The sequence below is a fragment of the Agelaius phoeniceus genome, chromosome 36, assembly GCF_051311805.1.
Source record: "Agelaius phoeniceus isolate bAgePho1 chromosome 36, bAgePho1.hap1, whole genome shotgun sequence".
NCBI lineage: Eukaryota > Metazoa > Chordata > Aves > Passeriformes > Icteridae > Agelaius > Agelaius phoeniceus.
This window is the reverse complement of record NC_135300.1, coordinates 1,543,099-1,557,841: the sequence shown is the minus strand read 5'-3', so window position 1 is coordinate 1,557,841 and position 14,743 is coordinate 1,543,099. Positions and strand designations below refer to the sequence as shown.

Sequence of the window (14,743 nt, the reverse complement as noted above, 5' to 3'; positions counted from 1 at the left end):
GTCAATGGTCAGTGGTCAATGGTCAATGGTCAATGGTCAGTGGTCAGTGGTCAATGGTCAATGGTCAATGGTCAGTGGTCAGTGGTCATTGGTCAGTGGTCAGTGGTCAATGGTCAGTGGTCAGTGGTCAATGGTCAATGGTCAATGGTCAGTGGTCAATGGTCAATGGTCAATGGTCAGTGGTCAATGGTCAATGGTCAATGGTCAATGGTCAATGGTCAGTGGTCAATGGTCAATGGTCAATGGTCAGTGGTCAATGGTCAGTGGTCAGTGGTCAATGGTCAATGGTCAATGGTCAATGGTCAGTGGTCAATGGTCAGTGGTCAATGGTCAGTGGTCAGTGGTCAATGGTCAGTGGTCAATGGTCAGTGGTCAATGGTCAATGGTCAATGGTCAATGGTCAATGGTCAGTGGTCAATGGTCAATGGTCAGTGGTCAATGGTCAGTGGTCAATGGTCAGTGGTCAGTGGTCAATGGTCAATGGTCAATGGTCAGTGGTCAATGGTCAATGGTCAGTGGTCAATGGTCAATGGTCAGTGGTCAATGGTCAATGGTCAATGGTCAGTGGTCAATGGTCAGTGGTCAGTGGGAATGGTCAGTGGTCAGTGGTCAATGGTCAGTGGTCAATGGTCAGTGGTCAGTGGTCAATGGTCAGTGGTCAATGGTCAGTGGTCAATGGTCAATGGGAGTGGTCAATGGTCAATGGTCAATGGTCAGTGGTCAGTGGGAGTGGTCAATGGTCAATGGTCAATGGTCAATGGTCAATGGTCAGTGGTCAATGTTCAATGGTCAATGGTCAGTGGTCAATGGTCAGTGGTCAATGGTCAATGGTCAATGGTCAATGGTCAGTGGTCAATGGTCAGTGGTCAGTGGTCAATGGTCAATGGTCAATGGGAGTGGTCAATGGTCAATGGTCAATGGTCAATGGTCAATGGTCAGTGGTCAATGGTCAGTGGTCAATGTTCAATGGTCAATGGTCAGTGGTCAATGGTCAATGGTCAATGGTCAATGGTCAGTGGTCAGTGGTCAATGGTCAATGGTCAGTGGTCACTCAGGTCAATGGTCAGTGGTCAATGGTCAATGGTCAGTGGTCAATGGTCAATGGTGGTCAATGGGAATGGTCAATGGTCAGTGGTCAGTGGTCAATGGTCAGTGGTCAATGGTCAATGGTCAGTGGTCAATGGTCAGTGGTCAATGGTCAGTGGTCAATGGTCAATGGTCAGTGGTCAATGGTCAGTGGTCAATGGTCAATGGTCAGTGGTCAATGGTCAATGGTCAATGGTCAATGGTCAGTGGTCAGTGGTCAATGGTCAGTGGTCAATGGTCAATGGTCAGTGGTCAGTGGTCAATGGTCAATGGTCAATGGTCAATGGTCAATGGTCAGTGGTCAATGGTCAATGGTCAATGGTCAATGGTCAATGGTCAATGGTCAATGGTCAATGTTCAGTGGTCAGTGGTCAGTGGTCAGTGGTCAATGGTCAATGGTCAGTGGTCAGTGGTCAATGGTCAATGGTCAGTGGTCAATGGTCAGTGGTCAATGGTCAATGGTCAATGGTCAATGGTCAATGGTCAATGGTCAATGGTCAATGGTCACTCTGGTCAATGGTCAATGGTCAATGGTCAATGGTCAGTGGTCAATGGTCAGTGGTCAGTGGTCAGTGGTCAGTGGTCAATGGTCAATGGTCAATGGTCAGTGGTCAGTGGTCAATGGTCAGTGGTCAGTGGTCAGTGGTCAGTGGTCAATGGTCAATGGTCAGTGGTCAATGGTCAGTGGTCAATGGTCAGTGGTCAGTGGTCAATGGGAGTGGTCAATGGTCAGTGGTCAGTGGTCAGTGGTCAGTGGTCAGTGGTCAATGGTCAATGGTCAGTGGTCAATGGTCAGTGGTCAATGGTCAGTGGTCAGTGGTCAGTGGTCAGTGGTCAATGGTCAATGGTCAGTGGTCAATGGTCAGTGGTCAATGGGAGTGGTCAATGGTCAGTGGTCAATGGTCAATGGTCAGTGGTCAATGGTCAATGGTCAGTGGTCAATGGTCAATGGTCAGTGGTCAGTGGTCAGTGGTCAATGGTCATTGGGTCACTCAGGGGTCACTCAGGGGTCACTTCAGGGTCACTCAGGGGTCACTCAGGGGTCACTCAGGGGTCACTCAGGGGTCAAGCCGAGTGGGCGTGGCCTGGGTGTCTCACCTGTGGTTTTGGGTGGTTTTTTATGGTGTATTTCGGTGGTTTTTTATGGTGTATTTTGCTGTATTTTTGGTGTATTTTGGTGTATTTTGCTCTATTTTGCTCTATTTTTCTGTATTTTTCTGGTTTTTTACCATTTTTCCTGTATTTCCCTGTATTTCCCTGTATTTTCCTGTATTTTCCTGTATTTCACCATTTTTCCTGTATTTCCCTGTATTTCCCTGTATTTTCCTGTATTTTCCTGTATTTCACCATTTTTCCTGTATTTCCCTGTATTTCTCTGTATTTCCCTGTATTTCACCATTTTTTCAGTATTTCCCAGTATTTCTCTGTATTTCCCTGTATTTTTCTGTTCTTTTGCCATTTTTTCTCTATTTCCCTGTATTTCCCTGTTTTTCCCTGTATTTCCCTGTATTTCCCTGTATTTTCCTGTATTTTACCGTTTTTTTCAGTATTTTCCTGTATTTTCCTGTATTTTCCTGTATTTTCCTGTATTTTCCTGTATCTTTCTGGTTTTTTCTGTATTTTCCTGTATTTTGCTCTATTTTGCTCTATTTTTCTGGTTTTTTTCCTCTATTTTCCTGTTTTTTTGCTCTATTTTTCTGTATTTTCCTGTATTTCACCATTTTTTCACTATTTCTCTGTATTTCCCTGTATTTCCCTGTATTTTCCTGTATTTTACTGTTTTTTTCAGTTTTTTTCAGTATTTTCCTGTATTTTCCTGTATTTCACCATTTTTCCAGTATTTTCCTGTATTTTCCTGTATTTCCCTGTATTTTCCTGTATTTCCCTGTATTTCCCTGTATTTTCCTGTATTTCACCATTTTCCTGTATTTCCCTGTATTTCCCTGTATTTTCCTGTATTTTCCTGTATTTTCCTGTATCTTTCTGTATTTTCCTGTATTTTCCTGTATTTTGCTCTTTTTTGCTCTTTTTTGCTCTATTTTGCTCTATTTTTCTGGGTTTTTTCTCTATTTTCCTGTATTTCCCTGTATTTCCCTGTATTTCCCTGTATTTTCTTGTGTTTTTCTGTATTTTCCTGTATTTTACCATTTTTTCAGTATTTTCCTGTATTTCCCTGTATTTCCCTGTATTTCCCTGTATTTCCCTGTATTTTCCTGTATCTTTCTGGTTTTTTCTGTATTTTCCTGTATTTTCCTGTATTTTCCTCTATTTTGCTCTATTTTGCTCTATTTTTCTGGGTTTTTTTCCTCTATTTTCCTGGTTTTTTGCTGTATTTTGCTGTATTTCCCTGTATTTCACCATTTTCTCACTATTTCCCTGTATTTCCCTGTATTTCCCTGTATTTCCCTGTATTTCCCTGTATTTTACTGGTTTTTTCAGTTTTTTTCAGTATTTCCCTGTATTTTCCTGTATTTCACCATTTTTCCTGTATTTCCCTGTATTTCCCTGTATTTCCCTGTATTTTCCTGTATTTCACCATTTTTTCAGTATTTCCCTGTATTTCCCTGTATTTTCCTGTATCTTTCTGTTTTTTCAGTATTTTCCTGTATTTTCCTGTATTTCCCTGTATTTTCCTATATTTCACCATTTTTCCTGTATTTCCCTGTATTTCCCTGTATTTCCCTGTATTTCCCTGTATTTCCCTGTATTTTCCTGTATCTTTCTGTTTTTTCTGTATTTTCCTGTATTTTCCTGTATTTTCCTGTATTTTGCTCTATTTTGCTCTATTTTTCTGGGTTTTTTTCCTCTATTTTCCTGTTTTTTTGCTCTATTTTTCTGTATTTTCCTGTATTTCACCATTTTTCCTGTATTTCCCTGTATTTCCCTGTATTTCACCATTTTTTCTGTATTTCCCTATATTTTCCTGTATTTCCTTGTATTTCACCATTTTTCCTGTATTTCCCTGTATTTCCCTGTATTTCCCTGTATTTTTTCTGTATTTCACCATTTTTTTTCAGTATTTCCCTGTATTTCCCTGTATTTTTGCTGTTTTTTGCTGGTTTTTTACCATTTTTCACTATTTCCCTGTATTTCCCTGTATGTTTTTGGCAGCCGTGGCCCCGTTCAGCGGCGCCACCACCGGCACCGGGGGCCGCATCCGGGACGTGCAGTGCACGGGGAGGGGGGCGCACGTCATCGCGGGCACGGCGGGGTACTGCTTCGGGAACCTGCTCATACCCGGTGAGAGACACAAAATAGCACAAAAATGACCCAAAATTCGGGTTCAGCACCCCCAAAAACCCCAAAAACCACCCCAGAAACCCCAAAAACCACCCCAGAAAACCCCAAAAACTGCCTCAAAACCATCAAAATGAAACCCCAGAAAACCCCGGTGCTGCTTCGGGAACCTGCTCGTACCGGGTGAGAGACACCGAAAAACCCAAAAATGACCCAAAATTTGGGTTCAGCACCCCCAAAAACCCCAAAAACCACCCCAGAAACCCCTAAAATCCCATCCTGAAAACCCCAAAATCCACCCCAGAAACCCCGGTGCTGCTTCGGGAACCTGCTCATACCAGGTGAGAGACACCGAAAAACCCAAAAACCACCCAAAATTCGGGATCAGCACCCCCAAAAACCCCAAAAACCACCCCAGAAAAACCTAAAAACCCCAAAAACTGCCCCAAAACCCACCCAGAAAACCCCAGAAACCCACCCAAAAACCCATCTTGAAAACCCCGGTGCTGCTTCGGGAACCTGCTCATACCCGGTGAGAGACACGGAAAAACCCAAAAATGACCCAAAATTTGGGTTCAGCACCCCAAGAAACCCCAAAAACCACCCCCAAAAAACCCCCAAAACCCCAAAAACCACCCCAAAAACTGCCCCAAAACCATCAAAATGAAACCCCTGAAAACCCCGGTGCTGCTTCGGGAACCTGCTCATACCCGGTGAGAGACACCGAAAAACCCAAAAATGACCCAAAATTTGGGATCAGCACCCCCAAAAACCCCAAAAACCACCCCAGAAAACCCCAGAAACCACCCCAAAAACCGCCCCAAAATCCCATCCTGAAAACCCCGGTGCTGCTTCGGGAACCTGCTCATACCCGGTGAGAGACACCGAAAAACCCAAAAACCACCCAAAATTCGGGTTCAGCACCCCCAAAAACCCCAAAAACCCACCCGGAAAACCCCAGAAACCCCAAAAACTGCCCCAGAAACCATCCCAAAAACCCCAGTGCTGCTTCGGGAACCTGCTCATACCCGGTGAGAGACACAAAATAGCCCAAAAATGACCCAAAATCCGGGTTCAGCACCCCCAAAAACCCCAAAAACCACCCCAGGAACCCCAAAAACCACCCCAGAAACCACCCTAAAAGTCACCCCAAAAAACACCTGGAAAACCCCAAAAACCCACCCAGAAAACCCCCAAAACCACCAAAATCCTACCCCAAAACCCCTAAAAACCCCAAAAACTGCCCCCAAAAACCTCAAAAACCACCCCAAAAACCACCCCAAAAACCCCAAAAACCCCACCCCAGAAACCACCAAAACCACCCTAAAAACCCCAAAAACCCATCCTGAAAACCCCAAAATCACCAAAATCCTACCCAGAAACTCCTAAAAACCCCAAAAACCCACCCCAAAACCCCTAAAATCACCAAAAACCCACCCAGAAAACCCCAAAAAAACCACTCCAAAAACTCCAAAAACCACCCAGAAACCCCTAAAAACCCCAAAACCGCCCCAAAAACCCATCCAGAAAACCCCAAAAACCACCCCAAAAACCCCAAAAACCCATCCTGAAAACCCCAAAAACCACCCCAAAAACCCCAAAATCACCAAAATCCTACCCAGAAACCCCTAAAAACCCCAAAAACTGCCCCCAAAACCCCCCCAAAAACCACCCCAAAAACCCCCCCAAAAACCCCAAAAAACCCACCCCAGAAACCACCAAAACCACCCTAAAAACCCCAAAAACCCATCCAGAAAACCCCAAAAACCACCCCAAAAAACCCCAAAAACCCCATCCTGAAAACCCCAAAAACCCACCCGGAAAACCCCAAAAACCCCTAAAACCACCCCAAAACCCACCCCAGAAACCACCAAAACCACCCTAAAAAACCCAAAAACCCATCCTGAAAACCCCAAAAACTGCCCCAAAACCCCCTAAAACCACCAAAAACCCACCCAGAAACCCTAAAAACCACCCCAAAAACCCCAAAACCCCCATCCTGAAAACCCGAAAACCCACCCCAGAAACCCCAAAAACCACCAAAAACCCACCCAGAAACCCCTAAAAACCCAAAAATCCCCCCAAAAACCCAAAAATCCCCCCCAAAACCCTCAAAAATCAGCCCAAAAATCCCCCAAAAATTTGGGAAAATTCCCCAAAAAATTCCCCAAAAATTCCCCCAAATTCTCCCCAAAATTGGTGAAAAATTCCCCCCAAATCCCCCTAAATTTGGGGTTTTATTCCCCATTTTTGGGCTTTTCTCGCCCATTTTTGGGGTTTTTTTTCCCATTTTTTCGCGTTTTCCTCTCCCGATTTTTGGGGTTTTTTCCCCAATTTTTGATTTTTGCCCAAATTTCTGGTTTTTGGCCCAATTTAGGCTACGAGCAGCCCTGGGAGGATCCCCTGGCCCCGTACCCCCCAAAAACCCCCAAAAATACTTCAAAAATTGTGAAAAATCCCCAAAATTTGTGAAAAAATCCCAAAAAAATCCCCCAAAATTTCTCAAAAATCCCCCAAAATCCCCTAAAAATTTGTGAAAAATCCCAAAAAAATCCCCCAAAAATTGGTGAAAAATCCCCCAAAAATCCTTCAAAAATGTGTGAAAAATCCCAAAAAATTGTGAAAAAATCCCCAAAAATTTATCAAAAATTCCCCAAAAATCCCCTAAAAATTCCCAAAAAAATTCCCCAAACATCCCTGAAATTTCCTCCCAAAACCCTCAAAAATCACCCCAAAAAATTCCCAAAAATTTGTGAAAAATCCCAAAAAATTCCCCCAAATTTCCCTGAATTCTCCCCAAAAATTGGTGAAAAATCCCCCCAAATTTGGGGTTTTATTCCCCATTTTTTGGGTTTTTCTCACCCATTTTTTTGTGTTTTTTCCCATTTTTTCGTGTTTTCCTCTCCAAATTTTTTCTATTTTTCCCCATATTTATATTTTTCCCCAAAATTTTGTTTTTTTGCCCAATTCAGGCTACGAGCAGCCCTGGGAGGATCCCCTGGCCCCGTACCCCCCAAAAACCCCCAAAAATCCTTCAAAAAATTGTGAAAAATCCCCGAAAACCCTCAAAAATCACCCCAAGAAATCCCCAAAAATTTGTGAAAAATCCCCCAAAAATTCCCCCCAAAAATTTGTGAAAAATCCCCAGAAATTCCCCCCAATATCCCCAAGAAATTTATCAAAAATCCCCCAAAAATCCCCCAAAATTTGTGAAAAATCCCCCAAAATTCCCCCAAAACCCTCAAAAATCACCCCAAAAAATCCCCAAAAATTTGTGAACAATCCCAAAAAATTCCCCCAAATTCCCCCAAATTCTCCCCAAAAATTTGTGAAAAATCCCCCAAAATCCCCATAAATTTGGGCTTTTCTCACCCATTTTTGGGGCTTTTTTTCCCATTTTTTGTGTTTTTTTCCCATTTTTTCACATTTTCCTCTCCCGATTTTTTTTATATTTTCCCATTTTTTATATTTTTGCCCAAAATTTTGGTTTTTTGGCCCAATTTAGGCTACGAGCAGCCCTGGGAGGATCCCCTGTCCCCGTACCCCCCAAAACCCTTCAAAAATTTGTGAAAAAATCCCCAAAAAATTTGTGAAAAATCCTCAAAAAATTTGTGAAAAAATTCCAAAAAAATGCCCCAAAATCCATCGAAAATTCCCCAAAAATCCCCAAAAAATTTGTGAAAAATCCCCAAAAATTTGTGTAAATTCCCCCTAAATTTGGGGTTTTATTCCCCATTTTTGGGGTTTTCTCGCTCATTTTTTGGGGTTTTCTCGCTCATTTTTGCGGTTTTTTTTCCCATTTTTTTGGGGTTTTTTCCCATTTTTTTGTCTTTTTTTCCCCCAATTTTTTATATTTTCCCAAAATTTTGGTTTTTTCTCCCAATTTAGGCTACGAGCAGCCCTGGGAGGATGCCCTGGCCCCGTACCGCCAAAAATCCTTCAAAAATTTGTGAAAAAATCCCCCAAAAAATCCCCAAAAATTTGTGAAAAATCCCAAAAAATTCCCCCAAATTTCCCTGAATTCTCCCCAAAAATTGGTGAAAAATCCCCAAAAATTCCCCCAAAATTGGTGAAAAATCCCCCCAAAATTCCCCTAAATTTGGGGTTTTCTCGCTCATTTTTTGGGCTTTTCTCGCCCATTTTTTGGGGTTTTTTTCCCATTTTTTCGCGTTTTCCTCTCCCGATTTTTGGGGTTTTTTCCCCAATTTTTGATTTTTTCCCAAAATTTTGTTTTTTTGGCCCAATTTAGGCTACGAGCAGCCCTGGGAGGATGCCCTGGCCCCGTACCCCTCAAAACCCCCAAAAAATTGTGAAAAAATCCCCAAAAATTCTCCCCAAAATCGCCTCAAAATTTATCAAAAATTCCCCAAAAATCCCCCAAAAATTTGTGAAAAATCCCCAAAAAAATCCCCCAAAAATTGGTGAAAAATCCCCCAAATTTGGGGTTTTCTCGCTCATTTTTTGGGGTTTTTTTCCCGTTTTTTTTGGGTTTTTTTCCGTTTTTTTGTGTTTCCTTCTCCAAATTTTTTATTTTTGCCCAAATTTTTGGTTTTTTGCCCAATTCAGGCTACGAGCAGCCCTGGGAGGATCCCCTGGCCCCGTACCCCCCAAAAACCCCCAAAAATTTGTGAAAAAATCCCCAAAAATTCTCCCCAAAATCGCCTCAAAATTTATCAAAAATTCCCCAAAAATCCCCCAAAAATTTGTGAAAAATCCCCCAAAAAATCCCCCAAAAATTGGTGAAAAATCCCCCAAATTTGGGGTTTTCTCGCTCATTTTTTGGGCTTTTCTCGCTCATTTTTTGGGGTTTTTTTCCCATTTTTTTTGGTTTTTTTCCGGTTTTTTGGAGTTTTTCTCTCCAAATTTTTGATTTTTGCCCAAATTCCTGGTTTTTCTCCCCAATTTAGGCTACGAGCAGCCCTGGGAGGATCCCCTGTCCCCGTACCCCCCAAAACCCCCAAAAAATTGTGAAAAAATCCCCAAAAATTCTCCCCAAAATCGCCTCAAAATTTATCAAAAATTCCCCAAAAATTCCCCAAAAATCCCAAAAAAATCCCCCCAAAATTTATCAAAAATTCCCCAAAAATTCCCCCAAAAATTGGTGAAAAATCCCCCAAATTCCCCCTAAATTTGGGCTTTTCTCGCTCATTTTTTGGGGCTTTTTTTCCCATTTTTTTGAGTTTTTTTCCCGTTTTTTCGCCTTTTCCTCTCCCGATTTTTGGGTTTTTTCCCCATATTTATATTTTTGCCCAAAATTTTGTTTTTTTGGCCCAATTTAGGCTACGAGCAGCCCTGGGAGGATGCCCTGGCCCCGTACCCCTCATCCTTTGCCCGGCCCCTGGAGGTGGCGATCGGGGCCAGCGATGGCGCCAGCGACTACGGCAACAAATTCGGGGAGCCCCTGCTGGCAGGTGGGGACATTTGGGGGGGTTTGGGGACATTTGGGGGGGTTTGGGGATAATTTGGGGATAATTTGGGACGTTTTGGGGCAGTTTTGGGGCTGTTTGGGGATAATTTGGGGCAAGTTTGGGGGCATTTTTGGGAGGTTCTGGGGATGATTTGGGGCAGTTTTGGGGACAATTTGGGACAAGTTTGGGAAGTTTTGGGGCAGTTTTGGGGACATTTTGGGGACATTGGGGGACACCTGGGGACCTTTGGGGACAATTTGGGGACACTTTGGGACAAGTTTGGGAAGTTTTGGGGACGTTTTGGGGATGTTTGGGGACAAGTTTGGGAGGTTTTGGGGACACTTTGGGGCAGTTTTGGGGACATTTGGGGACAGCTGGGGACACCTGGGGGGGTTTGGGGATAATTTGGGACAAGTTTGGGGGCATTTTTGGGAGGTTCTGGGGACACTTTGGGGACATTGGGGGACAAGTTTGGGAGGTCTTTGGGGACATGTTGGGGACAATTTGGGACAAGTTTGGGCAGTTTTGGGGCATTTTGGGGCAGGTCTGGGGACAAGTTTGGGAAGTTTTGGGGCAGTTTTGGGGATGTTTGGGGACATCTGGGGACAATTTGGGACAAGTTTGGGAGGTTCTGGGGACATTTTGGGGACGATTTGGGAGGTTTTGGGACATTTTTGGGGACACTTTGGGACAAGTTTGGGGGCAGTTTTGGGGACCTTTGGGGACAATTTGGGGATAATTTGGGACAAGTTTGGGAAGTTTTGGGGCAGTTTTGGGAGGTTCTGGGGATGATTAGGGGCAGTTTTGGGGACACTTTGGGGACCTCTGGGGACAATCTGGGATATTTTGGGGACATTGGAGAACAGTTCTGGGACATTGTGGGGACAATCTGGGGACATTTTTGGGGACATTTTGGGGACATTTGAGGACACCTGAGGACAACACCTGAGGACGATTTGGGACAAGTTTGGGAGGTTTTGGGGACACTTTGGGGACAATCTGGGGGTGTTTGGGGACAGTTGGAACATTTCGGAGGCATTTTGGGGACATTGGAGAACAGTTCTGGGACACTTTGGGGACATTTGGGGACATTTTGGGACAAGTTTGGGAGGTTTTGGGGACACTTTGGGGACGTTTGGGGATAATTTGGGACAATTTTGGGGGGGTTTGGGGACAATTGGGGACAATTTTGGGACATTTGGAGGAATTTTTGGGACTTTTTTTTGTCATTTCTTGGGACATTTCAGGGTGGGTTTGGGGCCAATTTTGGGGCCAATTTTAGGAGTTTTGGGGACAATGTGGGGACATTTTGGGGCATTTTTGGAGCTTTTGGGGTTTAGGGACAATTTGGGGACATTTGGGGACCATTTTAGGGTAAATTTGGGGCAATTTTTGGCTGATTTTGGGGCGAATTTTGGGGTGAATTTTGAGGGATTTTGGGTTTTTCTGATTTTCGGATTTTGGTTGGGATTTTCGGGCAATTTTGGGATCATTTTGGGGCATTTTTGGGCTGATTTTGGACCAATTTTAGAGTAAATTTGGGGGATTTTGGGTTTCTCCAATTTGGGGATTTTGGGGTGATTTGGGCTGGGATTTTTGGGGGATTTTGGTGATTTTGGGGAATTTTGGGTTTCTCGAATTTGGGATTTTTGGGGTGTTTTTGGCTGATATTTTTGGGTGATTTTGGGGCATTTTGGGTTTCTCCAATTTGGGTATTTTGGGGTGATTTAGGCTGAGGATTTTTGGGGGATTTTGGGGGATTTTGGGGCATTTTGGGTTTCTCCAATTTGGGTTTTTTGGAGTGATTTGGGCTGGGATTTTTGGGTGATTTTGGGGCGATTTTGGGGGATTTTTGGTTTCTTTGATTTGGGTGGTTTTGGCTGATATTTTTGGGGGATTTTGGGGCATTTTGGGTTTGTCCAATTTGGGTTTTTTGGGGGATTTTTGGGGGATTTTGGGCTGATTTTGGGGGATTTTTGGGGGATTTTGGGTTTCTCCAGTTTGGGTATTTTGGGGTGATTTGGGCTGGGATTTTTGGGGGATTTTGGGGCAATTTTGGGGCATTTTGGGTTTCTCTAATTTGGGGATTTGGGCCAGGATTTTGGGGGGATTTTGGGGGATTTTGGGTTTCTCGAATTTGGGATTTTTGGGGTGTTTTTGGCTGATATTTTTGGGTGATTTTGGGGCATTTTGGGTTTCTCCAATTTGGGTATTTTGGGGTGATTTGGGCTGGGATTTTTGGGGGATTTTGGGGCAATTTTAGGGCATTTTGGGTTTCTCTAATTTGGGTATTTTGGGGTGATTTGGGCTGGGATTTTTGGGGGATTTTGGGGGGATTTTGGGCAATTTTGGGTTTCTCCAATTTGGGTATTTTGGGGTGATTTGGGTTGGGATTTTTGGGTGATTTTGGGGCATTTTGGGGGGATTTTGGGTTTGTCCAATTTGGGTATTTTGGGGTGATTTGGGCTGGGATTTTTGGGGGATTTTGGGGCAATTTTGGGGGATTTTGGGTTTCTTTGATTTTGGGATTTTGGGGTGATTTGGGCTGGGATTTTGGGGCGATTTTGGGGCAATTTGGGCCTGGGATTTTTGGGGGATTTTTGGTGATTTTGGGGCATTTTCAGTTTCTTTGATTTGGGTGTTTTTTGGCTGATATTTTTGGGTGATTTTTGGTTGATTTTGGGGCATTTTGGGTTTCTCCAATTTGGGTATTTTAGGGTGATTTGGGCTGGGATTTTTGGGGGATTTTGGGCAATTTTGGGGGATTTTGGGTTTGTCCAATTTGGGTATTTTGGGGTGATTTGGGCTGGGATTTTTGGGGGATTTTGGGGCGATTTTGGGGATTTTGGGTTTCTTTGATTTGGGGATTTTGGGGTGATTTGGGCTGGGATTTTTGGGGGATTTTGGGGTGATTTGGGGGGATTTTGGGTTTTCTTTGATTTGGGTATTTTGGGGTGATTTGGGCTGGGATTTTTGGGGGATTTTGGGGGATTTTGGGTTTGTCCAATTTGGGTATTTTGGGGTGATTTGGGCTGGGATTTTGGGGCATTTTGGGGGGATTTGGGCTGGGATTTTTGGGGGGATTTTGGGGGATTTTGGGGCATTTTGGGTTTTTCCAATTTGGGTATTTTGGGGAGATTTGGGCTGGGATTTTTGGGGGGATTTTGGGGCGATTTTGGGGGATTTTGGGTTTCTTTGATTTGGGTATTTTGGGGTGATTTGGGCTGGGATTTTGGGGCGATTTTGGGGAAATTTGGGCTGGGATTTTTGGGGGATTTTTGGTGATTTTGGGGCATTTTCAGTTTCTTTGATTTGGGTGTTTTTGGCTGATATTTTGGGTGATTTTTGGTTGATTTTGGGGCATTTTGGGTTTCTCCAATTTGGGTATTTTAGGGTGATTTGGGCTGGGATTTTTGGGGGATTTTGGGGCAATTTTGGGGATTTTGGGTTTCTCGAATTTGGGTATTTGGGGTGATTTGGGCTGGGATTTTTGGTGATTTTGGGGATTTTCAGTTTCTTTGATTTGGGTGTTTTTGGCTGATATTTTTGGGTGATTTTGGGGGATTTTGGGGGATTTTGGGTTTCTTTGATTTGGGTATTTTGGGGTGATTTGGGCTGGGATTTTTGGTTTATTTTGGGGGGATTTTGGGGGATTTTGGGTTTTTCCAGTTTGGGTATTTTGGGGTGTTTTTGCTGATATTTTTGGGTGATTTTGGGGGGATTTTCAGGGATTTTGGGTTTCTCGAATTTGGGTATTTTAGGGTGATTTGGGCTGGGATTTTTGGGGGATTTTGGGGTGATTTGGGCTGGGATTGTTGGGGGATTTTGGGGCATTTTGGGTTTCTTTGATTTGGGTATTTTGGGGGATTTGGGCTGGGATTTTTGGGGGATTTTGGGGGATTTTGGGCTGGGATTTTTGGGGTATTTTGGGGTATTTTGGGTTTCTCCAATTTGGGGATTTTGGGGTGATTTGGGCCGGGATTTTGGGGATTTTGGGTTTCTCCAATTTGGGTATTTTGGGGTGATTTGGGCTGGGATTTTTGGTTGATTTTGGGGGGATTTTGGGATTTTGGGTTTCTCCAATTTGGATTTTTTGGGGGATTTTTGGGGATTTTGGGATGATTTTGGGGGATTTTTGGTTGATTTTGGGGGATTTTGGGTTTCTCCAATTTGGGTATTTTGGGGTGATTTGGGCTGGGATTTTTGGTTGATTTTTGGGGGATTTTTGGGATTTTGGGTTTCTCCAATTTGGATTTTTTGGTGGATTTTGGGGTGATTTGGGCTGGGATTTTTGGGGGTATTTTGGGTGATTTTGGGGGATTTTCGGGTGATTTGGGCTGGGATTTTTGGGTGATTTTTGGGGATTTTGGGTTTCTCCAATTTGGGTATTTTGGGGGGATTTGGGCTGGGAATTTGGGGCGATTTTGGGGGTTTTTGGTTTCTTTGATTTGGGTATTTTAGGGTGGTTTGGGCTGGGATTTTGGGGTGATTTTGGGGGATTTTGGGGGATTTTGGGTTTCTCGAATTTGGGTATTTTGGGGTGATTTGGCTGGGATTTTTGGGGGATTTTGGGGGATTTTTGGTTTCTTTGATTTGGGTATTTTGGAGTGATTTGGGCTGGATTTTTGGGGGATTTTGGGGCATTTTGGGTTTCTCCAATTTGGATTTTTTGGGGGATTTTGGGGTGATTTGGGCTGGGATTTTTGGTTGATTTTGGGGGATTTTTGGAGTATTTTATGTTCTTTGATTTGGCTGTTTTTGGCTGATACTTTTGGCTGATTTTTGTTTTATTTGGTGGCGATTTTCGGATAATTTGGGGCTGTTTTTTACCCTTTTTTTTTGCCGTATTCGGGTTTCTCCGATTTTGGCCGATTTTGGCCGATTTTGGCCGGGTTTTTTCGGGGATTTTGGGTAAATTTGGGTGGAATTTCATGGATTTTGGGCTTTGCAGGCTTCGCCCGCTCCTTCGGGCAGGTGCTGCCCGGGGGCCAGCGCCGGGAGTGGATCAAGCC

General features: G+C 43.6%; 1 protein-coding gene across 1 annotated transcript in view; it reads left to right on the top strand.

Annotated features, from left to right (window-relative positions):
• Positions 1-14,743, top strand: part of PFAS (phosphoribosylformylglycinamidine synthase) — a 57,962-nt gene that overhangs the window by 40,035 nt on the left and 3,184 nt on the right. Inside the window, exons 9-11 of the mRNA XM_077192890.1 lie at positions 4,198-4,326; positions 9,603-9,734; positions 14,683-14,740. Of these exons, the coding sequence (XP_077049005.1) occupies positions 4,198-4,326; positions 9,603-9,734; positions 14,683-14,740 (319 nt within the window). The remainder of the gene's footprint in view (positions 1-4,197; positions 4,327-9,602; positions 9,735-14,682; positions 14,741-14,743) is intronic.